Raw genomic sequence first — 27,580 nt, 5'->3', positions numbered from 1 at the left:
GCACCTCTCCTCCCGCTCATATCTATTAGTTGTGAGTTGTGTTGTGTAAAGCAGTGTGAAGCTTCCAGGTCAGTACATCAGAAGGATACCCATACTTCACTGAGCAGTTGCCTGCGCCATAGCAGTAACCAATGAGAGTTTTGAGACTGGTGCAAGATTCCAAACGGCAGAAAGTTCAGGGGTAAAGAATTTTGTTATTTTCAGGCATTTTTTAAAATTTCTTTCTTAACTTTCATTTTACCAAGTCCCATCGAGATGTCAAATCTCAATAATCTATTTTGCGAGGGACACCTAGACAAAATGCATGTACATCACAAATATTTAAAATTGACAAAACAAAACACAAATCTAGTGTTCAATATTATACCTTCTGTATCCGGAATTAGGACAGTTCTGCTTAGAAACAATTGCAGCTAGGATAAACCCACCAGGCACACCCACAAGCATCCGTATCCATTAAAAAAAAAAAATCATCCTTTATGTGAGAGAAAAACTTCCTTTTCAGACTTGTGTTTAAAAAAAGGGGGCAATACAGAAGGGGTTAAAATGCAACCATTCATGTGATCTTAAATTGTGTCTGTTTTCCAGATAAAAACTTTGAACAAATTTACATTGGCAGTTTCCCTCTAAGATGGCCTTGTAGATCAAAACAAGCATTCGAGCCAGACTTTTACCTCATCTCTATTCCCGTATTTTGCACTGACACCTTTCCCAGAAGTCACTCATTAAATGTATTTCGTTTTTTAAAATAAGGTTATATTAAAGCAGGGGTACAGACAAGAGAGCTTCATGCAGAGCAAATATAAAAGCTAAACCCACATACCTCACTCCTAAACCTCTTGTAGGGCTGGTTTCACAGACACAGATTAAGCTTAGTCCTGGACTAAATAGAGTACTGAATAGAGAATCTCCATTCAAAATTGAATTTAGTCTAAGACTAGGTTTAATCTGGGTCTTCAAAACTGGCCCGTGATGCTTAAGAACCGCGACTGTCATTGTGCAAATAACTCTTTTTAAGTAAGAATTTTAAAGAAGTTACACTCGCATTTGAAGACCTCTGTCTTTCTTTGTTAAAGTTTCATTTTTTGACTCAGTTTTAAATAAAGGTCTTCATGGGTCCCTTAAAACCCAAATACCCAGGACTCAACCCAACCCAGAACCTAAGTGGGTCTAAATTCAAACTTGTTTCGTGGGTACAGGTTGACACCTTTTTGATTGATGCAGGTCTCCAGCATGTGGTACAGCTGACATACCAATGAGGACCTAATCACACATTCATTTTATTTGCAAAACTAAAATTTAATAATGGTAAATAACTGTCTCAATTAACATTAGTGCTAGCTAATAAATTCCCTTTCACAATTTGTTTTGTGTATTTAAATTGTGTTACCAATGTGTTTCATTCATTTTTCTAGTAAGAGTGAAGCTGGCTGCTGTGCTCCTTGAGAATGTTTGAATTTTAAGCAATTTGGCCAGTGAGTACATGTTATTTGATGTATGGTGGACATATACTGGGCTGTAGAAGTTGTCAAAAATCTGTGCTGATAGACCTTGATGGACAGCAAGCTGATGTTAGCATTATGGCCGATCAATTTAATTTCCTGTCTTTTGAGGCTTTCGGCAAATGCAAACATTTCACATGAAATGTGCCTCGTAGTTTGACTTAGCATAGGTTAGGTGAGAGTAATGTTCACTGTGTGAACTGGACGGTAATGTGTTCATAGCTATGAATAACTACAAAATGAGTATTGTACCTTATCGGACCTGTGTTTTGTAGATGTTCCAATGACCTTTAGTATGCATTTATTGTACTTTGCTTTGCACAAAAGCGTATATAAAATAGATGTAATTAATTCATGTTGTGTTCAGATAGGAAATCCACAGGTCCAATTTGGGTTGAGTACAACTTTTTGAACCCATGAAGAATTCTAGTACTTAAGGGAACAATGGAACCCTACACACACACTATGCCTTATCACTCCAGTATGTCATTAAACTATATACACCATGTGGTGACATATTTCACTTGTTCAGGAACATTTATTTGATCAGCTATGTGATTTATGAAGTCAAATTCTCCTTTAGAGTGATGAACAGAGTTGGCAGAGAATGCAAGAGATGTGCAACCAGTTAGCTGTGTGGAATGTGGTTAGTTGGGCAGACTGTGAAATTTGGTTAGGCTTTGTAGGAGCATGCTGGGGTTTACATTCAAATGCTAGTCGTTTAAGAGTTGTTAAAGACTCTGTGCTATCACTTTCTTGCATTTCAAGGGTCCATTAATTCACAAAATAAAGGCAAATAATTTGTTGTAATGTATAAAACTGGAAAATAAAAATAATTTACTTTAGATGTAAAGTATGTCGTTATTTAACACGAGAGCTTGTTTGTTATTTAACTGGCTTGTCTGTGCAATGTGGACAATACTTAGCAGTTTGACAGTTCTCTACGTTAATTCAGCAGTGAAATTATTATATGCTGACAATAAGATAAACACCCACAGTAAAATATTGTAGACCTATAATAACCAACATGACAATATAATGCTAAGATAAATGCAGATAAAACTTTTCTTTCTTCAGTTGAGCCATTTTCAAATCAATATAACAGTTTTAAACTTGAAAGCCTACGCATTCATTTCTGTTTCCCTTGCCTAAAGTTTCTGTAGTTCATTGCTAATGAAATCTGCACAAAATGCAGGGTGGGAACTAAAATGCCAACTTACAAGACTCATTTTGATGTGCCTGACATAATTTTCAAAGGGTACATTTAATTACTTAAAAAATGAGACAAGGTATAGTAAGATTATTACAATTAAAAAAAAATCCCACATATGGATTGAATTTAAGCAAAGACTTTTACTTTACGGTTTCACCGGATATGCAAGAATACAATTTATTGTGATAGTGTAAATTGGGTAACAGAGACAGAATTTGGTTACATGAGTCACAAGATAAGACAGCCCGGTGATTCTGTGACATTTTAAACAGACATAGAAACGGCTGCGGGGTGGAATTGTCCACTGGCTAAGCTTAAATGAAAATAAATCACAAACTCTGGGGGAGCTCTGTGTTTACCGGTTGCTGAATGTTTCATATTGTTTTTGTTTTATGTACACCGTGGAGGGAACAATATCAAATTGAATTCCTAAATGTAAATGGAACACATTTAGGATAAATTTCAAATATATATAAAACAAACAAAAAAAAGTTGACGCAAGTTTATGTGGGGCATCCGTATGTGACTAGGTCTGCTGTGGCTTCCTTGATGCCCAGACAGGGTTCACGGAATGCTGGCTGCTGACACTCCGGCTCGGTCGGCCAGTATTCAATCCAGGTTCCTTCACCCAGCATGTACATCATCCTGAAAGAAGGGACACACCAGTGAGGACTTGTACACGTATTAACTCACACCATCATGCACACACAGTCATAGTGACACAAACCATCATGGACACACAGCCTAAAGAATTTGAATAATTTAATTTAAATTTGTAGACTTAAGGAAGGCTACTGAACAATATTACATTACATAACAATCACATGGAAGATACTCTTATCCAGAGCGATGTTGAGTAGTGGAGAAAATCAGTGTTACTCTCACTGATAATGCAGTGACGCACTCAAATATGCACAACCGAAAGAAAGACAAATCAACAGGCAACTAGAACTCACCCGTCCTTATCTTTGATGAGGTCGTCAGACTTGCCCATGATCAGGTAGGTTTTTCCTTCTCTTAGAGCTATACTCTCTCTGCAATAGGGATGGGCCATAAATCTACGCTGTTCCCCCTTTACCGCCGAGTCAGTGCCTGGAGAAACATAATTACAATGAGTATTAGTGTAATTACTAAATAATTGCTCTGTGTTGCTCAAATTTCCTCCAGAAATAAACAAACGGCAAATTTAAAGGTCCAGACCTCATCGTATCTATAAATACCCACATGAGATTGTAAATGGTGCAATCATATTTTAATTCTTGCTTCTGGCTTAAACATTTTTTAAATCCACTACGTGCTAACCTTAAGCTCATCAACTGAGAGAAGGAAGAAGACAGAGCCTTTGGTAGAAATGGAAATGCAACACTCCAGTAGTAAGACTTTACCTTCTTTGATGACATCCTCCACAAGGACAGTGAAGCGGTCGATGGTGTAAGTCAGTGCAGCGCTGACCACTTTGACTTTATACACTGCAGAACATTGACACAGTCAGTTTACATGAAATACAAAACTGTTTAATTGTTTAGCACTTGAAGCAACCAGTGCACCTTTCTCTCCACTACACGTCAAATGTACATCTGCGAATGAAACACTGTAGATTAGCTTCTTCTTGCAGGCGGCCATACCGTAATCCATGCCAGCTGAACAGGCAGTAGTCACACGGTCTATTTCTTCAGTTCCCTGTTTCCTCTGGTAGCTGCAGTTTTCTGTGAGCAGTAGAGAAATACGAATGAGGACACATCATGCTGGCCTTCTCTGTGACATCACTTCCTGCCTGATGGATGTGCAAAATCTACCTTCTGCACAGCGGCACACATCCTCATGGCAGATCCTGTTCAGGGTCCCGTTCTTCTTCTCCGGGTGATAAAACTTCATACAGCGGTTTTCTGTAATGAACAATGGTTTGGTTTTTCATTCTGGCTGCTGATGTATGACATGGGCAGAGGCTATGAAGACCTCTTTACCAGCAGTGAATATCTGAACTCACCCATGGAGTAATACTCATACAGAGTAACAGCAGCTGGCTGAAGCAGACCCACATTGTTTATCTTATGTATCTTGAAGGCCACTCTGTCAGGCAGCTGATGGGAAACCTGTGGAAAGAGAGACAGAGCGAGAGTGAGAGAGAGAGAGAGAGGTAGCAAAAGACTTTGTCAGACTCTTAGCAACAAGCCATATTCAACAGGTCCAGGCAGACCAAATTCAAGTGCTTTTTCATCAAGGCCAGAGGAATACATTTGCACACCTTGTCCAGGTAGAGAATAAGGGAGCCCTTCTCTGAAAGTTGTTTGTCAGTCTCAACCTTCTGGACGTATCTGTCTCTTCCTGTGGTTAACTGTTGGAGTCAATACAAAATAAGGCCATGTGAGAAGGGTCATTCAGTCAGTCAGTGTGCCAAAGTTATGGTTATGATATGGTAGCATAAATTATGATTTACAGCTGTATAAAATTTTTTTTTTTTTTTTAATGCATCGTAGCCACTTGTGAATTATTTAATAATAATAATAGTAACAGATTTCAGGAGAATCTTGTTCAAATGGTTAAATAATAAGCACTATCACTGTCTGCAGTGATGGACCCGGTATCTTTCTTCACCGTCTCAAGGTCCTTCTTATCTGCAATGAAGCCTGTGAGCAAAGTAATATCCAGAATAGACATGGTGGCATCGCTGTTGGATAGGTACCTGGGAATAACACAGGAATTTCAGAAATGTACTTAAATATCAATTAGTTATGCTATTTAGAGCTGGTTGTATAGCTTTTGGATTTCAAGGTTTGTGACCAAAAAAACATTTCTACTTACAGCATATCAATTGTGAGTTTCCATGTTTCCAAAGCGTTTTCGTCAGTCGCTGTAAAACAACAAATCTTACTAAGCACAATTAAACAAGAGTGAATCCGCAATAGCTGCGACCGCACTCGCGCATCCATGTGTGCAGGCATCCACGCACACACCCTCACACAAACACGTGACCTCTTTTTTGGCTCAAGACCAACCTTTCCACAAAATCTTGTGCAAATCTGTGAATCCATTCGGGAGATATTCGCCTTTTTGTGATAGGCTACGCCCATCTTGGTCAATCGGCCTGAAAGTTACTCAGCTCTACCTTCGGTCATGACCAACCTCCATGCCAAATTTCAGCTTCCTGGGGCGAAAACTGTGGCCGCTACAGGGTGGGACACTTTTGTGGACCAACTAACTAACCGACTAACCGACTGACCGACAGACAGAGCTATAGAGCTGCGGTTGCAGCTAAAAATGTTCCGGAAGGTGATATTCAAAACTATGGCTGTGTTCCAATACGAAGCCAGCTGCCTCACTGTCTGCATCGAAGGCAGCTCCCTCTGAAGGTAGCGTCTTAACTGTACAGGAATCTCAAAAGGCAACAAATTTGGGATGCACTTTGAAAGCAGAATGGCGTCACAGAGAGTTCACAAAACCAACTGCGACAACGTGAATAATATACAGATTCTGTCGTTGTAGCTATAATTGTTCTGATTCTCTATTTAAGGGAAAACAAAATTAGTTTTATGTTTAGCTAACTACATAACTAGCCACTAGTTCAGCTACTTTTTTTGGTTTTAACCAGATTTCATGATTTCCATGATTTCAGTTATTCGCTGTATGTAAGCCAAGTTGGCTAGCTAGCTACGGTGTTCTATTGGGAAGTAACGTGATTACTAGAAAGTTAGCGGGCTAGTTCAGGTGAAACTGACTAAGGCTTAAAATCCACAAATACATTATTCCAGTGTATTAAATAATTCAAATGGACTATTAGCTGTGACTGCAACAAATAATAAAGTTTCCAACCCTTCTCTGGTTTGAGCTGCCATTGATTTAATGGAAGTGCAAAGTCTGAGGAAATCACAAAGACTGATGGGATATCCTTCTAGCTGAAGGATGCATCAGATGTTGCCTTACAATTTTACCAAAATAAGGCACCTTAGTAGGACGCATTATTTGATGCCTGCCTTCGGTTTGGGACATGCCTATGAAGGACAAATGTGGAAGAACTGTGAAAATAGTGAAAATGCTGCCTTCAAATGCTGCCTTCTAAGGTAGCTGATTTCTTATTGGGACACAGCCTATATATTCAGGCAAAAGTTCTGTTTATTTACAGAACAGTTTTCATTTAGTGCCCAATATACTGTACCTTTTTTTTCCTTGTCTAGCGTAACCTTCAAATCAAACTTCTTGCAGTCTTCTTTCTTCGCTTCAGGTAAAGCGTTGTATATGGTCACCACCTGTGACATAGCCATCAGACCGTATTCAGACTGCAGATTATGCCACTCTGACAAGTATAATCATATCATAATACATATCCATGCTGAACAGAGGGACTTGTGCACTGGGATTTACAAAAAATTAATTACTACATTGTAATAGTGGGGCGACATAGCTCAGGAGGTAAGACCAATTGTCTGGCAGTCGGAGGGTTGCCGGTTCAAACCCCGCCCTGGGCATGTCGAAGTGTCCTTGAGCAAGACACCTAACCCCTAATCCCTAACTGCTCTGGCGAATGAGAGGCATAAAATTGTAAAGCGCTTTGGATAAAAGCGCTATATAAATGCAGGACATTTACATTAATAGTGGGGAAAAAAACTCACATTTAAAGTATCATTTGCTCATATTTTAAAGGGCAAATGATGAGAACAGGGTTGGAATCAGTTCACTTTCAATTCAATTCAGGAAATGGATTGTGCTTCAATTCATGACCTGAAAAATGTCATGTTTTATGAAGACATTTGAATTAATTAATTTAAGTTTAATTTGTGTCTTTGTTGAAAAGGAGGCTTACTCTGCTACAGAGTATGTATCCAGTTCTGGGTGAAGCTTGGGTGTGTGCCTGTGGCTGGCCTCATTATTTCAGTTTTTTGGGATTTTTCTACCATGTCATCATTTCCTATCTGACTGTCCTTTATGATATCCCTGTGGCATATCTAATCTCTTCCCTGGCAAACCTCTGCCAAAGGCTTATATGACCCAAACACAGCTCTGATTATTTTCTTTTGAAACACATTTACCCTTCTACAGATGTTTTCATGCAATGCATGTAGTTGTCATCAGAAAAGTATGTTATTTTAGAAAGTGAAAAAGACTTGCTTCTCAAGTATGGAACTTACCGACATGGTTCCTTGACCAGTTCCTTTGGCAGTGACAGTCAGGTCTTGATCAATTCTTGTCTGAAGACAAAAGCACAAGCTTCACATACTGACCCAAGAGTCTTGTATTTTGCACATGGGTTCACTTAGTACTTAGTACTTAGTACTTTTGTACTGAATTCCTGAAGAGTCTTAGTCCTGACCCTATCAGCCTCATGTCTCTCGTTTCTGTCTGATTTTCTTTCACGTTCTTTTATTACTTCCCCAAACAAATTTTTCTTGCTCTCCTCTTCATTATATTTTCTCTTTATTGCTCTTTCACACTTTCTTCCTTTCTCCAATTCTATTTTTGTTTCCCTCCCCCATTCTTCTCATTCTCTGGCTCACATTCTCCAAACAAATGAGGTAGCTGCTGTCCCTGATGGAAAACCTAACTCAGTTTCTCTCTCATTGTCTGTCTTCACTGTCCTTCAAATTCTGTCACAAAATCAATCTCTCCATCACATTCTATCTCCCCATATCTGTACTCTTCCACTATTTTTCTATTTGTGCCTGTCATTCAGGCTCCTTCTGTCGGACCCACCTTCTCTGAGCGGGTGAGGTGAATATTGTCCTTGTTGTAGGACCACTTGATAGGCTTTGAGCGACCAGCCACATCGAGGCTTACTTGCAGGTCGACGTCCTTCACATCAGATATTTCTGTCATGTACCTAGCCACTGCCTGGAAGACTACGATGGTGGCCTGTGGACAACAGCAAGGGTTAGCTGATGTGGTTTGTGTGGTCCTGTTATCAGTGCAGTAGAGTCCTGAATAGCTATAGAGTTTGTCATCACTAGCACTCTACAAACTGTCAATCTATTATGATACCAGAGAAGGTTTAACTGTTTTAGAGTGTTGTGCCACACAAAATTGTGATTAGACTCAATTCTATGCAGTCCGTGGACTGGCTGAATTTAACACAGGTAAAGAGACTACCCAATAAGGTGATCTTAAGGTCAGGGAATCTGTGCAGAATTATATGCAGAATTCTACTTAGTACACCAATAAGTAACAACAAGGATTCTCTAAATCTAAAAACTGAAAGTCTTGCAGAATTTAATGTTTGCCCATCATAAATAGAGAGAGCAGAGAAAAACTGGACCTGTCATAATTGATTACCTGGGTGGACCCATGACCCCCTCCATAGAATTGCCTTTCTGTCAACCATTGAACGACCTCTCCAGCCTGGTCATACTTCTTGGCGTTGACCAGGGCCATCAGTGCATAACCAGTGGCCTCCAGGGTGAAAAAGTGACTCGCGGGTACTGGCCAGTGTGTTCTTCCTGCAACAGCAAATCAGTTTACCGTTATTTTAGCAATAAGTGTGATATGAAAGAATATTGTAAGTAACATTGAAATCCACTGCATGCTTTAGTATTTTGTAAGAAGGTCTGTTCAGTCACTGCCAAGTTGAGGGTTTTGAACTGTTTTATGTGTTCAATGCTAGACTTATTTTGATATGTTGAAAAGTTAGATTGTGGATAAGATGTGCAGTCTGTACAACAAGGTATTGCTTGACAGCATAGGTAACTGAAAATATCAGATTAAATATCAGATCATTTAGAATAAACAGACCACTGATGGATCTCTGGATATTTGTATGCATTATAGCATGGTTATCTGTGTGTAACATGATGTGAATGCAGTGTCATATGTGAATAGAAGTTAAAAGATAAGGCAGCCAGGTCATGTTGGCACTGTAAAGGGCATAGAGAGGAAATTAGTCTGACAAAAGAAACTGACTAGAAATTCTGAGAGACAGGGATTTGAAGCCTATCTAAAAGTTTGCCAATGTGTAAAACATAGGGCTTTAGGAGTGGATATTTGCAAAGAACTACCCAAATTTAATGTGACCCAGTCCCTCCTCGATTTATAACAGCTCTGAATACGTGGGATTACTCCTGCCTCAAGGACAAAACCAGGGGCCTCATTAATGGAATTTGTGTGGATTTTATCCAAAATGTAATCGTACGACCAGTTAAAAAATGCACATGCATGATTCATAAAATGTGCGCACAACTGAAAAAAGGTTTTGTAAATCACACACATATGCATGTTTAATTTATAAATAAATATTGTGAATGAGCTTTATGACCCACCCAGTGAATGCTCTCATTTATCCTTAGGCTATATGGTGGCCTCATACATCTTATTTCACTACTTAAATGGCTTGGAAATGGCAGTAAAACGCTGCTATATATCACAATTGTAATTTTAGTAAAATCTAAGAAAACACAATGGCAGAAAAGCAAGTAAAAAAGAGCGTAACTATTGTTTTGTTCCATTAGCAGTACTATATCAAGCAAAACTAAATATGTTGCATAGCAAGCTGTGCCAGGACGGCGCTGGGTGAACAATATCGACTCGTTCCTTGCACATGACGATGAAACGGCTATTCCTCCTCATGTGCAAGGAAATGTGGCCGGGCCCTGTAAAACACGCACATGGTCTATTGCTCTGTTCCTGAGGTCTTCCAACAGTGTTAGTGCAGCATGGTCCTTCGAATGTGAATAGCTCACATAGGTTTTTATAGTCATGTCCGTAGTTAACACAATGTTTTAATGTCTTATCTCAATTATTAATGTGAATGTTAGCCTACATTTCAGGAGGTGCCTTTTAATTATTGTACTGTGTTTATGAATGTTAATACCGCCCTTATTAATTGCATGTAGGCATTAATGCCGTTGGAATTTTGCCTATATTATTCACCTTTTGCTGTCACTTTTAAACAACAGAACTGATGTGTTTACACTATGCCATTTGTACACATTTTATGCTCTTCAAATATCATGGCTTTTGAAGGAATGGGACATAATATCAGGAATAGTTTATGCATGTGGTCTGGAGCTTGTGTAGAGGTATGCACACTTTCGCGACATTTTCACGACAGTTTTATGCATGAGGTCCCAGGAGTTCAAATCAAACTTGTGTCTAACTGTGGTTATCGGGTCACTAGGCAGAAATACCTGAAAAGGGTGGTGCTTGTGAAGGAGCTGGATGCAGTGACTCGTGCTGATATTGTGATTATGACTGTGATCATGACTAAGCTGGTGAACTGCAAGAAGCTGTAAACCTGCAAGCCTTTATGCTGTAGTAAACTCTGTACTTAAACATTGACCTAAGACAATGGCAGTGACAGCATTTATCTTTTTCATAATTTCTCTTCTGCTCTGTTCTTTATCATATTCTAACAATGACAGTTTGTTTGATTGGTTGAAGTACAGAACTGAGAACCAGGCAACCCACTCTCTTACCAGATGAGAAGCGGTTCAGGATGTCCAGCTGGTGATTTCCGTCATTGCTCAGAGCGTAGGCAGTGAGGGCCACGGCGTAGGCGTTGGTCAGGCTGTGGATCCTGCCAGACAGGAACTCGCTGGCTTTCTTCATGCTGCCTGGCAGGCTCTGGAGTAATGGCAGAGGGGCACAGGGACAATTATGAAGGCCAGATAGTAGGACAGGATTACCACTGCAAGAAGGGGCCAATGTTGGGCCTATGTTTTCAAGACATCATAATGAGACAATAGCAGAGGTACCACTCAGTTTGTCTGGGCTTATAATTTATGCTGTAACACTGGTTATTGGGCGTCTGTGTTTTTTCCGCTTTGTTCTCTCTCTCTCTCGAGGCATTATTGACTTCTCATAGTTGCGTTGTTGTCTGCCATTGCCCAGTGTGCTGTGATGAGTCTGTCACCAGTGGTCCTGGGCATGATGTGATGGTGCACTCACGTTTACTTTCTCCACACAGATGTGACGGGCCTCCTGCATGGCGATGAGGACGAATGCTGTCATTGAGGCATCACTGTCTTTCCCCTTCACGTCACCCTGCGTGCCAAAAAGCGCAATGAATTTATAGCAGACAATGGGATACACCAGAAAGGTTCACATCTTTGGCCTTTAGTGGACCTTGTATTCCCTATCTGCTTGTCTATCACCTATCCAGGCTCAGAGGTTAGTCACAAGTTGATTACCATACTACCTTAACTTCCCTGATACCAGTTACTGCTTAATTCATGTTTATGTTGCAACTGAGTCTCTATGCAGTGATTTGACCTGGGTCAAATACATATTTATTTTGGATTCAAATAATTTTCTGTGCTCTATTGATCTTGCCTGGTATAATTGAGCCTGCCAGTATGACCAGAAGGTGGGATTTGCACTTTTTGAGAGTATTTCATTGGTTCCAGTACACCAGACAAGATCAGTAAAGCGTAGAAAAGTATTTGAGTCCAAAACAAATACATATTTGACCCAGGTCTGGCAGTAATAGACAGTGCAGTTTACTTTAATTTAATGCTGTTGTTCTGTGATCACGTCTTCTTTTTTGCACAATATAGTATCTGAATATATCCAAATAACTTATGGAATAGCAGTCACAATTCGGATGGAGGTCGCTTATGGTAACATACCACCATCTCTCCGTGGTAGACCTGGCCAACCTCTTTGAAAATGCCATCTGGCTGCTGTGAGTTCAGGACCAGCCATTTGAGGGCGCTGCACAGCACATCTTCTTCAATGAATATGAGGTTGTATGCCAGACCAAAAATTTTGGCTACGTACGCCGTCAGCCTGTTGGAGAGACACATGAGTTACCGCCACACCAAAGCACTGAACCATGTGCTGCTTTTAATTCACTTTGGACCGACATATCCAGTTAAATGGGTGAGGTATGAATGTCAAAGAATCTGCTGGAGGAGTTTTTCATTTCTTTGGTGATTTGTTTGGATGCATAGTAATGAGTTTCGAAGGCCTGTCAAAGTTTTTATGCTAATGGATATCAGGGGTGGGATTTACTCAAGTACAGAAGAGCTCACCAGCAGACTGTTAATCACGCAGAAAAACTGTAACCAAAAATCTGGCAATTTTTTTTTTTTTTGCCTGATGAAAACTATATAGCCTAAACATTATACAAAACTAAGTACATAAATCAGAACTGCTAAAGTCACAGTGTGTGTCTGCATTTATGGCTCACATGTTTTTATGTATAGGCTGTTTGCCAATGCATATATGTGGGGTATTCACATTTAGCCCTCTTCCCTGCAGCCCTTTTCAAATGTAATAGTTCCTATTTATTATCCAGTAATTCTCTGCCTTGTAATGAAGGAATCCATGCGCTAGCAGGAGCTGGAGCTGGGGTGTTCAGTTGGCTATTGTCACTAACCTAGCTAAAATGGTGAAATGTCATAAAAATATGTTTTGTTCTTTTATCAATAGCATCCTAGCAGCAGCGTTAGTCATTAGCGTGTTTGCTATTGAGTGAATACTGTTTCATTATCAAAAGTCTACCTTCATTGTGCTTGGGCACATACATCTACAGTTCCTCATATTTTAGCATTTTCCTTCAATATAGCAGGTACAGACTCCAATTGTAAATTTCATACCTAGACATTGACTGTTGACCTTCTGCAAGCATTCTTGTGCATGAACTAAGACTGCAACACACAGCTGGCCAAGAAACACCTGAGCAGTCAACTGTCCAATTACATTTGGTCATCTAAAGTGAGGCTATATATTGTATAAATAGGGCTGTAATTCCTACACAGATCATCCAATATGCATGTACGTACTCTCTAATTAAAGCTGACAGTCTGCACTTGATAATTGTTTTGGTTTGAATCACTGTGAAGTGTAAGAGATGATTAACTTTATTTATATTCTACAGTTTCTCATATTTTAACATTGTTCTTCTGTGTCCTCTTGAGTGCAGTGCAAAGGAGAGATACAAAACTATTGGATTATGGAAAAGCTTTTTGTAATGATTAGGTCAATATTTCTAAGATGTAGCATAGATTTGTCCATTTTTATGTTCCATTTTCCAGAATAGCAAAATAAAATATTTATTGATGTATGTAGCCCATCAGTCTACAAATGCCTGATAATTACTGGAAAGGAGACAGGCAGCCAGGCACTCATTCACTCTTTCCTGTCCTTGCATTCCGTGTAAAGTAAAAATGCTGTGATGCCTTTAAGCGGGTCTGCTGCTGTAAAACTGGCTTTTGGCATACAAAAAAAAATGAAACAACTTGAGTACACCAGTGATCGTAAGGACAAATCAGCTTTCCATTGCATCGAGAAAATCATAAAATACCCTACCCCTATTGGATAATGGTAGTTGTGAGACTGGACAGAAATAATGAGAAGTTTCTCACCAAGAGCTGGGCGGCTTGTCTTTCCAAACACTGTATGCACCCTCACTGTTCCGATATGCCAGCTGCTGAGTGTAGCCTGAAATGAAAGAGAAACAATAGAAAAAATTTCACATCACCAATAATTTACTCCCTATTTTGTGAGGGAGATACAGTGATCATCTTGAAAGGAGTGCACTAAAAAACTATGTGATTGTCACAAGAATTTCTTAAAGTAAACTGATTAATGCCATGGCTCTTACACATCGCAGTTTGTATTTTACTTGTATTAAGCGATGATCATATGTTGGATACATTTCACATAGACTCAAGATATCCTATGTCTTAATGTATTTTTTACATGTTGTTAGCAGAATCTGCAGTGTCGTACCCATTGTGATGAACTTGATGGCTTCGGCCCGACGATCTAGCCCAATTTGCTCCCACTGACCGGTTTTGTCCAGGTAGTGTGTGGCGATGACGGGCCCAGTAATGCCGATCATGTTCTGCTCACCACAGCCTGCGGGCTGGTGTATGAGGCTGCCCATAGGTTTTCCACTGATGGCTGCCTGAATGGTCTGGCTCAGCAGCTCCCCTGTGCAAGCAAAGTAGACGGCACAGTCAGGGCTACGCTGACGTCATACACTGGCAGTTACATTCATACTGATTATCTCCCGAAAAACCAAGTATTTCCATAAGAATTCCGGACTGAAAAATGTGAGGAAATTCCTTTGTTTAAAGAAGAAAAGGTGATATCTCATTACCTGTCACACTGATGTAGGTCTGTGCAGGTGAGCCCGGCACCTGGGACGTAAGCTTCACGGCTTCAATCTTCTCCGTCTGAACGCCACCTGAATGGGCAGTTGCACACACCGCGTCATGCTCAGGGTGAGATACCAGGAAGCTTGCACTTGAGTTTACAGGTAGGTCAGTTGGAATTGGCCGGTCTGTTCTTCATGGTGAGAACACGATCAAAATCTTACAGGGAAAGCAGTCTCATACTTTATTCTAACCCATCTAGGTTGTGCTCAGAGCTGGGTCGGAAACTTACCATGGGTCGATGGATTCAGGACCATGGTGGTAACCTGCTTTTTGGTTTGCAGTCCTTCCGCCTGTGAGACATTGTGAGAATAAATGAATTCGGCAGCATATCCTAAGCCTCTGGTAAGCCATCTTGGTTTGTGAGACTTAATATTGTATTACAAAAAACATTGTATTTGAAAATAGGAATATATGCCTAATAATTGCCCAAGCTGGTTAAAAAAATTTAAATAAAATAACACAGTTGATTGTTGCACTAACAGAAGAATCATTCCATATAAAAACAACACTGGCCAAAATGTATACATCTTTTCAATAACATGTTTTAATAATATGTCATACCAGGTTGATATATGCCATTTGGAACAGCCGGGAGAGCTCTTACATCATAGCACCTCAAACAGTTCTTAGTTTTTATAACATTTTTTTTTTGCCCACGCGGTCAAGATGTTTACATCACCCTGGTAAAATTAAATGTTGGAAAATAAATATATATCCTCTTAATATGAATGCTTTTGAACATTCATAATTATACACAACATCCCCCCTTCAAAGTAAGATTAGGACTAGCTATAGTGCTGAAAGAACACATGAAAAATGGACACTGTCATTGTACCCTTGAGCAAGGTACTTCACTTGCATTGCTTCAGTATATTTCCAGCTGTATAAATGGATACAATGTAAATGCTATGTAAAAAGATGAGTAAGTTGCTCTGGATAAAAGCATCTCCTATATGCCTGTAATGTAATGTAATATTGGAGTAGGCTATTGGGTGGAGGTGAGGACAAGATAAGCAGAGAATAGTGGGTGAAAGTGACATCTTGAAGGAAGAGGGTGAAGGGACTTCACTGACCACCACGAGAAGGTCCTTCTTGACACCGTCTGTTTGGATGGAGTCGTGGACGGCGGCTTTAACCTCAATGGAGTGCAAACCCAGGGCCATCGGGATGATGACAAACGAGACAGCACGTGAGGACATGGGGTCCATGTCCACCTCTGGCAGGCGGTACTTCCTCTTCTTGCTGGCCGCGCTGCACACCTGCTCAGTCTCCATCAGCTCCACTCGAACCTGCAGCAGGGAGGGGAAACTCATGACTCCTGTGCTGAGGTGCATCCTTCTCCAGATGGTAGGACTAAAGCACAGAACTAAAGTCTTACCCTTATGCCCTCCTCAAGGTAGTTGTAAAGCACCGCCTTAATTTCCAACTGCTCATTACGCACTGCGGCATAGGGCAGCTTCAGGTCGATGAAGAAGTGTTTCCTCACCGTCATTTCAAAAGGGTCTGCCACACAGATTCCTGCGGACAGGGTAAGTCACACCATGGTATAACAGTATAAACATTGGAACTGTATCTCTTGGGTGTGTTTGCATGTGAATATCTGATACAATGAAACACATAAATACTGGAGACCAGTCATTTAAACTGCAATTACACCTGAAATTAAAGATTGTGATGAGGTCAGTCCCTTGTCCGATACGTATCAATCCTAGCAATTTTTTCTGGAGGTCCATTTTTGATGGAGTTGACTGTATTTCTGTTTATACTGAACCTGAACCAAATGGTAACTGACAGTCCCCAAAAAAGAACTACAGTATGTATTCAGGACAGATGGGGGGGAGGGGGGGGGTACCATGATCTTTGGACAGGCTGATAGCGGTGAATTCCCACGTGGTGATTGAGTCCTTCAGGAAACTCTTCTTTTCGATTGAAGTGGACGTGCTGGAGTACAAGACAACAATTACAGATAGTTACACCCCGCAGACAAAACTTTTCAGATACAGGCAGACAAGCACAAATGGAAGATAAATGAGAGTAGGGCCCTGACAAAGTGGTGCTAGACATATGCATTGTGGGAGAAATCATTTTTAAAAGAAGTATTATTATTATTATTATTATTATTATTATGTATTATTATTAATTATTATTATTATTATTATTATTCTTATAATAAATAATAATAATAATAATAATAATACTAATAAAAAAACTCATTTCTAGATTTGTTCATAACGGTTTTAGCCTGACCCAAGGTTAATAAGTAACTGTTCCTCAGAGAGCTCTTACCATCCCTGTTTGCCTTCACACATTGGTAACGTCACCTCCTCCCATAGCCAACTCTCAGGGAACTGTGTGCGGGACACAATATCTCTATCGCTGGTGTAGTCGCCATCCTCTTCACCTAAATACGAATAGATCACAGGCAAGTTATAATCAGCTGAGGCCTGGGACAAACTCTGTGCACTGACATGGGAACCAGCTACTGAAGTTTAACCGGATCCCATTTGGTAACTTCTAATGGTGCTCTGTCTGTCGTTAGTCTGTCTGTCTCTATAGGATATTATTTCATCTTAACAGTCAGAAGGAAAGGCAGCAGCCTCTCTGCCATTGTGATGATCATAACGAAAACAGAGATGGCCCTCTAAATCCGGCAGCCATTGTGTAACCTTGTCCCATTCTCCAGCCTGGAGAATTGGGCTAAGGATGACGGCAGATCTTACTGCGTGCAAGTAGCAGATCTTCGTCTCTGGCTTCTTGGGTTTTCTTTTCCACTACTGAGCAGCAGTGCACGAACGCTTCAACGCACTTTTGGCCGTCAATGATGTAACTTGAGCGTCTCTCACACGTGAACCCCCGCAGGTTCTCTCTCATGCCATCCACACAGCACTGCCTCTCCAATCCAGTGTAATTTGCAGCTGCAAAAAAACAGTGTACCAGATTCAGCACTGTGGTCCAGAAACACACAGGGCAAGAATTCCCTCACAGGAATAGTGACCCAAACCTCAACTCAGCGTCAGACTGAACTTGCGTGTCCCCAGGCATGGAAAGGCAATATTCAGACACAATCTTGTCAGCACTAAAAACTTTAGCGACAGCGACAGACAAAAAGGCATTTCTAGATTTATACATAATGCACACATGGACTTGGTATTTAGAAATGTAATCTCTTAGTTTTTAACATACTAAATTGGCTTTTTGACCCATTTAAAGCCCAGATGCAGAGGCTTTTACCTAGTGTGTTTCTCAAGTCTGCCAGTGTGAGTGAGCGCCGTCTCCGACGCTTTGGGCGAGCAGGGCAGTCTGGGTCTGCATGGGGAAACACAGAGAAAAGGCATTTTCATTTGTTTCATGTGTTAGTGTTCATATGCTTATATGAGACTGACAGTGTCATGGCAGACATTTTATTAATTGACTATTGATTGCCTATGCCTTTTTTTATGCATTACATTGACAACCTGTGCTACCCTTGGAACCTCTTGAAAACGTAATGATAAAAATATCTCCTGCTTGTCTGTGTTCAAAGGTGGGCAGAATATTACCTCTACCTAGTGTAATTTCATACATGCACACACACTCACACACACGCACGCACACACACACACACACACACCAGCACACTGTAAAATGATTTACCACAAAAATGGACCATTTCCACATGTACAGACATGCTCCTTGTGCTGCACACCCATAAAAACAGTGCTCCTCACAGGCTAAGAAACCTTTACACAATTGAAAACATACCTGATCTAGATGTGGTCCCAGCTTGCTTGGTTTGAAACGCCAGTCCAGCATCATAGAAAACTCCCATGCTGTCAGGACCACTCCCAGGCGTACAGCCAATATCATGCTTTTCAACGATGTCCCAGATCTACATATGAAAAGGCTCAAGTCAGTCAAGAGTAGCATGCATACACAGTATGGCCCCAAACGCCACTTACAAGGTGCTCATCCCTCCATAATTTTTACAGAAAGGGGAAATGTAAAAAAAGTTTAACAAATTTTCTTCCCTTACCTTGGTCTGTGTCAGTCTGTTCTTATTGTTCAGGACATAGACACCCTTGTCCACGGCCACCAGGCCCACCTTTGCCCCAGGGTCACCGGTGATGGTCAAGCTGAAGGGCTTACGCGGCTCATAGATATCTTTCTTGACTGTGGATGTGACTTTAAGCTGTAGGCACAGACAGACAGAATGCACCTCTGACTCTGCATAGCTATAGCCCAGCCGTAACTCTGCATGACTCAGCCACACATGAGGACGAGAGGGGTGCAGTCAGGATTTCAACATTATGATTGACATCTAAATGTGATTCTTTCAGGCATACCGTTCCCATGCAGGTGTCCTTAACGTCCACCCACACAGAGTCTGACACCACTTCCAGGCCCACATGGTAGTACGCCACAAATCGGAAAGAGGGAACCATGTCTTTGGTCACTTGCAGTGATAAGGTCACCAGCGACTGTCCTTTCAGTCTTTGATATCTCGCTGCATGAACAAGCTGCCCTTTGTTCAGCACCTGTTCAGGAACAACACAGACAGGTGAACACATCTACCTTGTGAAGCACGAATGGTGCAGACAGCTACAGGTAATAGTGGATTGAATTTATATAGTCATTTTCATCTAATGATCTCAAGTAACTTTGCAGTGAAATGAGGAAAGTCCACCAACATTGTGCGGCGGCTATTGTACACCTGAACACTCACTACACATCCGCTGAGGTGGAGAGAGAGGAAATTACAGAGCCAGTTAAACTGGATGCTTACACATGGCCAGGTTATGAATTTGTCCAGGACATCAGGGAACCCCCCTATTCTGCCCTAGGATCTTTAATGACAACGGTGTCCGGACCTCAGGTTGACATTTCAGAAAGCTGGCATCTCCTGCAGCACTGTGTGCCACTGCACAGAAATGTTTAATGCTTTGACTCAGTTCAGAGGCCAACCCCACCTGCTCACCAGCACCGATTTTCGCAGGTCTCCCGTCCAAGTACTTACCAAGCCCACACCCACTTTGCTTCACTCATTCTATAACAGCAGGGTATATGGTGATTTAGGTGCTGACAAAGTAAGACTACAAACAGGTACACAGCACGTATGTGAAGTATGAAGACTACACAAATGTACTCGACAGGTATATGAAGTATGAAGACTACAAACAGGTACACAGAACGTATGTGAAGTATGAAGACTACAGACAGGTGCACAATACCTATGTGCAGTATACAGACAGGTACATACCAGGTACGTGAACTGCTTGTCCTGACCCTGGATACCTGGGCTGTTCCCAAGGTTGAGGTTGATTTGCAGGTTATCTCCAATCTTCAGTTCCGCTGCCTGGATGCTAATGTGCAAGTAGTTATTTGAGCTCGACTGTGTCCTGTACGGTTGGGCTGTCATATGTGCGACAGCTTGCCGTTCATCAGTCAGTTCAGGAGATTCGGTTTTCGCCTGGAGACAAAGAGGCAAACCCGAATCTACAGTATCACAGTAGCACCAGAGCTTCATTTGTGACAATGTTGTTTTCATGCTGAAGGAAGTATTTCAGTTTTTCTCAATGGTTTTGGGGGAATCAACTTGAACATATTACTGTACATTCCACAGCAGTTATATTCTCTTTGATTAGAAGTAATTGAATGGCAACTGGCATATTATTGAAGGTGATGTAATCAACCTATTATAGTAAATTCCTTAAGTGCTGGAAGATATCTCAGCAGTCACGTTTGGCATTCTGTACATTCCAGTCAGATTCCCGAAATAGTTATTTTTTCAGGAACCTGCATCGGGCAGAGATGAGCCACAGATTTACTTCCGATTGATTTGAGAATGGAGCTTACATAGATTTGGAGATTGTTTGCCCCCCCGTGGGTGTTGATGGTAAGCTTGGCGATCCCATTTTCCTGTGTCCAACCCAAAACTTCCCCTGGTGTCACCTTAATATTAATGCCTTGAGCAGGAGTGTCATCTGGGTTTGTGACATAGACCTATTACAGCAACATTGAAGGAATAATTATTATTGCTTAACACGTATAACCAGCAAGACACATATACAGTACTGTATAACACACAACACAAATTTTCTCAAAACACATAAAATGGAAACAAAGCAATAATGATATGAAATCCAAATTCAGGCATTTTCACAAATGAGGGATTTATAGGTAAAAAATACTTTTTATTGGGTTCAACACAACTTTAAAAGGAACAGCACCAATTATAAAAGAAACTCAATAACTGGTTATAATATAACATACCACAACTTGAAAAGGCATTCCTGGTTTAAAATAGGTGGGGGTCTTCTGGAAGTGGATGGTGTAGGGTGATGTCACTATCTGGATCCCCTTTCTCTCTGCCTCCACCATTTCACTGCCTGACAGAGGAAGGAACATCACTCCAGTATTCATACAGTTATACTGTAGATATTGCAGTCAGAATGGAGCAACAGTGCAGTTCACCCGCCAACAAGTCATTGCTATTGGAAAGTGCAGCCTGCAGAAAGCTGAGTGAAATTCAGACATGGTCCAGTCCACAGTTGCAGAGGGTGATTAAAATAAAGGACCACAGGTATGGAAGTTTTTTGAAGCAAAGTTCACAAGCCTGTACAATGGATTCAAAAATTTGGAAATGGTTTCCCAAATCTGTAAATGGAATCACAAATCTGTAAATGGTTTCCCAAATCTGTACATGGTGTCATTTCTTAGTAGTGTTAGCTGTAGTTATAATTAGGAATCTAGGACGGGGTATTTCTATTGGTAGCTAAGTCAATTCTTGCTGATTCTGTAATGAATGTTAGCAAGTTAGCAAGATTCCTAAATCAAAGTTGATTGAGATAATACCTTGTCCTAGATTCCATTGCACACTCTGATTTAGTTATCCATTATATTGTTCCCTGTAGAAATATGACCCAACATGATAGTTCTCTGTGGGTGAGTTCATTGCCTTTTTGAGTTTTTTATTTTAGGATTTGACTGTAGATAACAGGTTCACTTCTTAAAAGTAAAGTAATGGTATTACATTGTTATCCCTAGTCCACTCTTCTGATTAGCTGAAAGAACATGCATGGACCCTCCTCACCAGAGCAATTTCATTAGCACAACTATGAATGCCATTTTACAAGTTTGCAAATTGGTACACTACAAAATTTGGTGCAAAAGTTGTCTTTGCTCTAGTTGATTTGAGAGGCTGTAATTATTGAGTCATTTTTGTACAAGTTGGAAAGTGCTATTGTGTGTATTCTCATATTAATTTCCAGACTTATCATCTATTCATTTATTCTACAGGTTTGAGAAAACCGTTACAGATGTGTGAATCCATCCTACAGATTTGAGACATTTGTTAGAAAAATGCCTCCATACACAAGACCCAAGAACAACATACGCAACAAAAAGAGGCCTAAAAGTGTACTAGACAAAACACTTTTTTTTTGTGGTTTTATTTACTAAGAATCAAATAATCAAAAATATTGAGCAAGGCCCTTACCACTGTCTGTCAGGACACTGACAGACACATATAGGGACTGCTTGACCAGCTGTCCAATGTCTGGGAAGGTCTTTTGGATTTGATCTCTTGTTAGCTTGGCCTTTCCCTTTCCTGAGATAACCTGAATTATAAAGAAAGCACAGGTCACAAAACCAGCCATGAAAGGGGGTCAGTGGTGAGTTTGGGGGTGCTCATGTAGAATAGAAAGTGAGGCTGAAAAGTGGAGGTACTAACGTTCACTCTCTGCAGAGAGGCAGGAATACTCTTCTTCTCACCATCCTCTGTCAGCACGCCAAAAACCACAAACGCCTTCCCTGAAACATCCTTTCCATACAGATACCTGCAGAGCAAAACAAAGGAAGGCCTTCACTTTGCATGTAAGACAACTGGAGTGAATAACTTCCCAGGAACCGACACGAGATTGGTTGACTCGACAAGAACCCCCCATCAACCATTTTGTAAAAACAAACTTGAAGCTTGAGGACAGAATGATGTACAATTGCAAACAGTCACTGAAATCACTTGTCACTTGTAAATGCCAGGTTGGTCAAAAATATTCTCTTGAATATATGATATAAAAGCTTATTGTCCTACCGGGCGATTATGTTGACAGATAGCTCCTCATCATTGACGTAGAAAAAAGATTTTTCTGGTGACAGCTTGACCTCAAAACTTGGAAGCACTAGAGGAACCAAAGATAAAAATGATCAAATATTCCTGGAGAGTTCACTATATTAGCCTAATCAAATACACTCGGAGCAGGTTTTCATCTCACCATATTCTTTCACCTCGAAGTCAGCAGTAAAGTTCTTTTGTGGGGTGTTCTGGAATCTGCATACCACCTTCCAGGTCCCCACACTGTCAATAGAGAGTGTTAGATATTATGGCAGAGGGCATGTCAGTACATGACCTAAGCAGATTTGGGTGTCTCTCAAAACAAACCTGACAATCTCTGGGAGTTGGTACTGTCCTGATTTGACCCCATTTTCAGGATACACAATGTCTTTCTGAACTGTGATTCCATCTGGAGTCTGAATAGGAAATAAGCAAAAGGTCATTTTTGATAACTCATATAATCTTGGAACATAAATAAAAATGCACAAAGAAATTCAGCCAGGAAACTCATGCTACAGCTGACCATTGGTCAGCCTCAGCATCTCAACTACATGTTCTCACACTCAACCAATCACATGCACGCATCTTTACATATACTCATGCTTAAGCAATCACATGCACACATCTCTAATGGTGCGCCTGTTTAAAACTGACAGTCAAACGTCCAGTGCTGCTCATTGCCTGTGCTGCTCTTTGAATGCTTTGCTTGCTGCTGCTCACAGAATTGCGCTCACCCTCCACCACCCCAGCTACCACCTGTTGTTTGGGTCTGCTTCTAACTACTGGGGGTTCTGATATTTCCCCTGTTAGTAGGGGAGATGTGCCATGCACAGAAGTGGGGTGGCAGTGTAGTATAATGGGTAAGGAGTTGGTCTTGTAACCTAAAGGTCACTGGTTCAGTTCCCCGGTTGGACACTGCTGTTGTACCCTTGTGCAACGTGCAAGGTACTTAACCTGCATTGCTTCAGTAAATATCCAGCTGTATGAATGAATGCAATGTAAATGTATAAGTAAAATTGTAAGTTGCCCTGGATAAGAGTGGCTGCTAAGCACCTGTAATGTAAGTACATACATCAGATCCATTTAGCGCCACATAAATTGTTTTTGCATTGCATATTCATTAATATTTAATCTCAATATGTGAGTCGTCCTGACTGAAATCATGTGATCAAGAGGGCATTCATGCTTGGAGGACAGCAAAGACTAAAGCCTTACCATTATTTCCACAGAAACACCACTTGAGATTGGCTCCAGTCCAGGGTTCAAGGCAAAAACCCTGTAAAGAACTAGAACATCGATCAACCGATTAATCAACTGTGCATTATGGTTTATATGTTAGTATACATATGCATGGAGAAGAAATGGGGAAACATGGAATCTGAACTACTTTGAAAATTGCCTACATGTACATGTTGATATATTACTGTACCTATGCCTATCGGAGTATAGATGCTCTTATCTGTCTGTACAAATATGTACCCAGACTGGAAAGAGACCATGATGACTTTTTCCAATTCTTGCTTGTTTCCAAATTTTGCATGTAGGTGGACATACTGTTTCAAACGCGTCTCTTCTTCAAAAAATTCTTCAGGGATCTAAAATAGAAGCATAAATTGTTACAGGCCGTTTCATCTTGAAATTGTGAATTATAGCACAAGCTAAAACAACTGTCTAGTTTAAATTCCCGAAAACTTGCTGAAATATCTGTAAAAATTATCTAGAATGTCAAGGCAAAAATATGTATAAAATGAACACCGGTTATTAACTAGATTTTGAGCTAAACTATTTTCTAATAAGAATAGAATATGGTTAAAAAGTAAGTAAGCCTAGAGAGGATTCAAAAGGAGTGTTCTTGTGAAATATTCTGTGTTTCTATAAAGTGGGCAGTTTTTTAAAAAAAATTTTAAAAATTTTTTAATAAGTACACTAAATGACAGAAACTGGCTGGACAGTAAGTGCCTGCTCTGCACAGGAAGTGTTATCTGGGATTTGGAAGTCCACCGGTCTCCTCTAAGAAGTGACTGACGGGAGCACCCACCAGAATTTCCTGTAGAGCCTGGAACTTGTTGTCTGCCTTCAGATCCACAGATGTAGAGAAGATTTCCCTGTTTTTGGCAGGAAAATTCTTCACCACAATTTCAACTTTGAGGTTTGGTCCTACATACTCCTGTACTTCCACAAACACGTTCTCCTTACTGCCCACCCGAAGCAGGTTTGGTGCAGTCAAAACAAATCTGTGAAAACAGAAGAAGGTGAGGGGCAAGGGAAGTAAGAAACAAAGTATTTGAACAGTTCCTCTTTTAGCACATCACTGTCTGTGAAACTGCTGGACAGAAGAAGCACAGTTGCTGTCAACAACCAGACTGGATTCAAACGAAAATGTTCAGTCAGAAAATAAATCCCATCCCAGCATCAACTCCAGTTTCCATAGTCACACACACCAGACCTGGGTCAGATGTGTGTTCAAATAGTACTTTCAAATGCATTTTAATTAATTTATTTTAACTTACAACATTTGCAAACACAAAGCAATTCATTGGATTTTGAAATAGGTATAGAATATGTTTGTACATGTTTGACATACACCATTTACAGTTTACATTTACATATTTAATTTCATGGATCTGTTACTGCTCTCATATACTCATGTGCACTCTGTATGGAATTATAACAAACGCAAACCGGTCTTATTTCATATTTTAATTAAAACACAAACTCATGTTAACATATAAAACATATATTTCCCCTACATTTGCATTATTCAACAGTAAAATTAGCTAAAACATTTGGGTTTCAAAGCTTGTTGGATTTCTTAGGTATATTAAAAAATAATGTAATGTAACATTCTATTAAATAATCATAAATTTTAATTTTCCTTGAACTTTTATGCCAGCCTTTCTTGACTTCCTCTGACCTATAATTATGGGAAAATGATGAACATTTGTTGAATGTAACAGCATTTAAAATGTTTTATTTTTATTTTAAATAACTAGCATTTAAGGAACTTTGTACAATATCTCATTTCGCAGGGAATTATAAAATATTATTGAAATACTAAACAATTGTTTGTAGGAATACTTTAAACTAATCAAAATTGCATTTTCAAACAAAAAATGATTGAGTAATCTTGTTTTTTTGACCCAGGATTTATGCACCCAGACAATCTTTCAAGTCATTGGACTGTAAAAGCACAGCCCCTCCCCCCATACAAAGGGACCTTCACAGAACCGCCTGAACTGCGCACTCAGTTGTTCATTAGGCTTTTTGTTTGCTCAGTGCAATTCAGTGACCCCAGGCTTCGTACATTCTCTGGTTTTAAGCATGCATCATGCATGATAAAATCTCTGCCCTGTTCCCTGCTTAGTGGAAGGAGTCTGGCGACAAATATACAACAGGTTAAATGTTAAGATTACCAGCCGCCATTTTGAATTTGCTTGGCAGTTACTGTCACCCAGGGCAGCTCACAGAATAAATGACATCCAGTTACCATAGCCATATTTAAAATAAAAAAAACTCTCCGATTGTCTTGCTAAAAGGATACAATCCTCTCCTCTGGAAATTGAACCTTCGTTCTTCTGATGTCTAATCCAGCTGATTATTAATCACACTGTCGTTCACTGCTGTATGATAAACTTGTTCTGACCATTGATGTAGGTAGGATTGAGTCAAGAAGATTTGCCACTGATGTTCCGACTAGCAGTGTCCCTGTGAAGACTTGCAAAAGTGGTCCCCATTCACCTTTCCTGACTACCACGGCACCCACTGGTGCCTGCACGGCTATTTATCAGTTGATCTGCCGCGTCTGTGGTTTGTCTCAGACAGACAGTAGAGTGTGTGTGTGTGCATCTGCATGCGGTATACTCACAGTTCAGCATATGAGAGTGCAGGAAGAGACAGAGCCAAGGTGGCCAGCCACACCACATCCACACGCATCTTTCCCACCGGGTCCAAGTGTCTCTCTCCCCCTGGACAGCACTTATTTATACCCACTCTGTCAAAATTGTGTTCCCTCCCCAAGCCTGGAAACCCCCAGGCTCAAGACCTGAACTCCAATGCAAACACTGGCTGACCCTCTGGTGGATTGAGAAAGCGAGATGAAGTAAGAGAGGGAATGTCCGATAACTGAAATTCAAAAATCAATCACAGGGGAGGGAACCCTGTTGTGCATACAAGCTGTTTGTTTGCATTGCTTGAGCCAGCCTGTTCCAGTATGTGTGTGTTGTGAAGGGGGTGCCCATCTCCATTCCCGTATGTTACACTGACACATTTCCCAGAAATCAATTTTTTTCTTCCATAGCACATTTCATTGCACAATTCCAAATGTTCTCAACCCATTTTCAATGCAGACAGTGCTGTGCAGTAGGCACACACACTATGCCCGCAAATTATTAATCGCACATATGCTAGAAAAACTCGCAGACAACCTCTTGATTTGCACCAGTTGTGCTAGAATGCTCTCGGTGTCCCAAACATTCTGGTTTTATGATTTGTTTTTATAAAAATAAAAAAATTACCTGGGCATCCTATACGAGGGGGTAAGAATGCCCGACTAAAAAGATTAAATGAACTTTCAAACTGACATTTCAGTGTAACATGCATCAATCATCAGAGTCACTCAGAGTCCAGTCTTTTACATCTTTGTTTGCATTTTTTTTTTTACCTCATTTATTTGCCAAATGTTTTTGACAAG

The 27,580-nt window shown here is 40.4% G+C and overlaps 1 protein-coding gene across 1 annotated transcript; it reads right to left on the bottom strand.

The window, feature by feature from the left end:
* Positions 1-2,835: 2,835 nt before the first annotated feature.
* Positions 2,836-26,895, bottom strand: LOC135248666 (complement C3-like). The gene is made up of 41 exons (XM_064323496.1): positions 26,756-26,895; positions 24,929-25,124; positions 24,320-24,485; positions 24,106-24,176; positions 23,218-23,306; positions 23,051-23,133; positions 22,870-22,957; positions 22,510-22,615; positions 22,276-22,396; positions 21,051-21,166; positions 20,634-20,780; positions 20,038-20,247; positions 19,124-19,315; positions 18,814-18,969; positions 18,543-18,669; positions 18,033-18,107; positions 17,522-17,716; positions 17,088-17,202; positions 16,654-16,742; positions 16,180-16,319; positions 15,875-16,090; positions 15,031-15,091; positions 14,744-14,830; positions 14,371-14,574; positions 14,004-14,079; positions 12,264-12,423; positions 11,584-11,679; positions 11,112-11,259; positions 8,977-9,140; positions 8,401-8,559; positions 7,839-7,898; positions 6,869-6,959; positions 5,518-5,566; positions 5,311-5,398; positions 4,961-5,050; positions 4,703-4,808; positions 4,512-4,601; positions 4,341-4,421; positions 4,101-4,184; positions 3,672-3,807; positions 2,836-3,360 (listed from the first exon to the last, which is right to left on the bottom strand). Exons 1-41 carry the CDS (start codon positions 26,821-26,823, stop codon positions 3,219-3,221), a joined length of 4,938 nt encoding a protein of 1,645 aa, XP_064179566.1. The 5' UTR covers positions 26,824-26,895; the 3' UTR covers positions 2,836-3,218.
* Between the last annotated feature and the right edge of the window lie 685 nt (positions 26,896-27,580).

The sequence above is a fragment of the Anguilla rostrata genome, chromosome 2, assembly GCF_018555375.3.
Source record: "Anguilla rostrata isolate EN2019 chromosome 2, ASM1855537v3, whole genome shotgun sequence".
Classification (NCBI taxonomy): Eukaryota; Metazoa; Chordata; class Actinopteri; order Anguilliformes; family Anguillidae; genus Anguilla; species Anguilla rostrata.
Note: the sequence above shows the minus strand (reverse complement) of the source record. Positions and strands in the feature narration are given on the sequence as shown.

Coding starts and splice junctions, on each gene's coding strand:
- LOC135248666 (XM_064323496.1), bottom strand. CDS start 26,823: ATGCGTGTGGATGTGGTGTGGCTGGCCACCTTGGCTCTGTCTCTTCCT. Junction 20,248..20,633: donor CAAACAATCTCCAAATCTAT/GTAAGCTCCATT, acceptor CTTTGTCTCCAG/GCGAAAACCGAATCTCCTGA. Junction 19,316..20,037: donor ACAAGCAGTTCACGTACCTG/GTATGTACCTGT, acceptor GTTCCTGAACAG/GTGCTGAACAAAGGGCAGCT.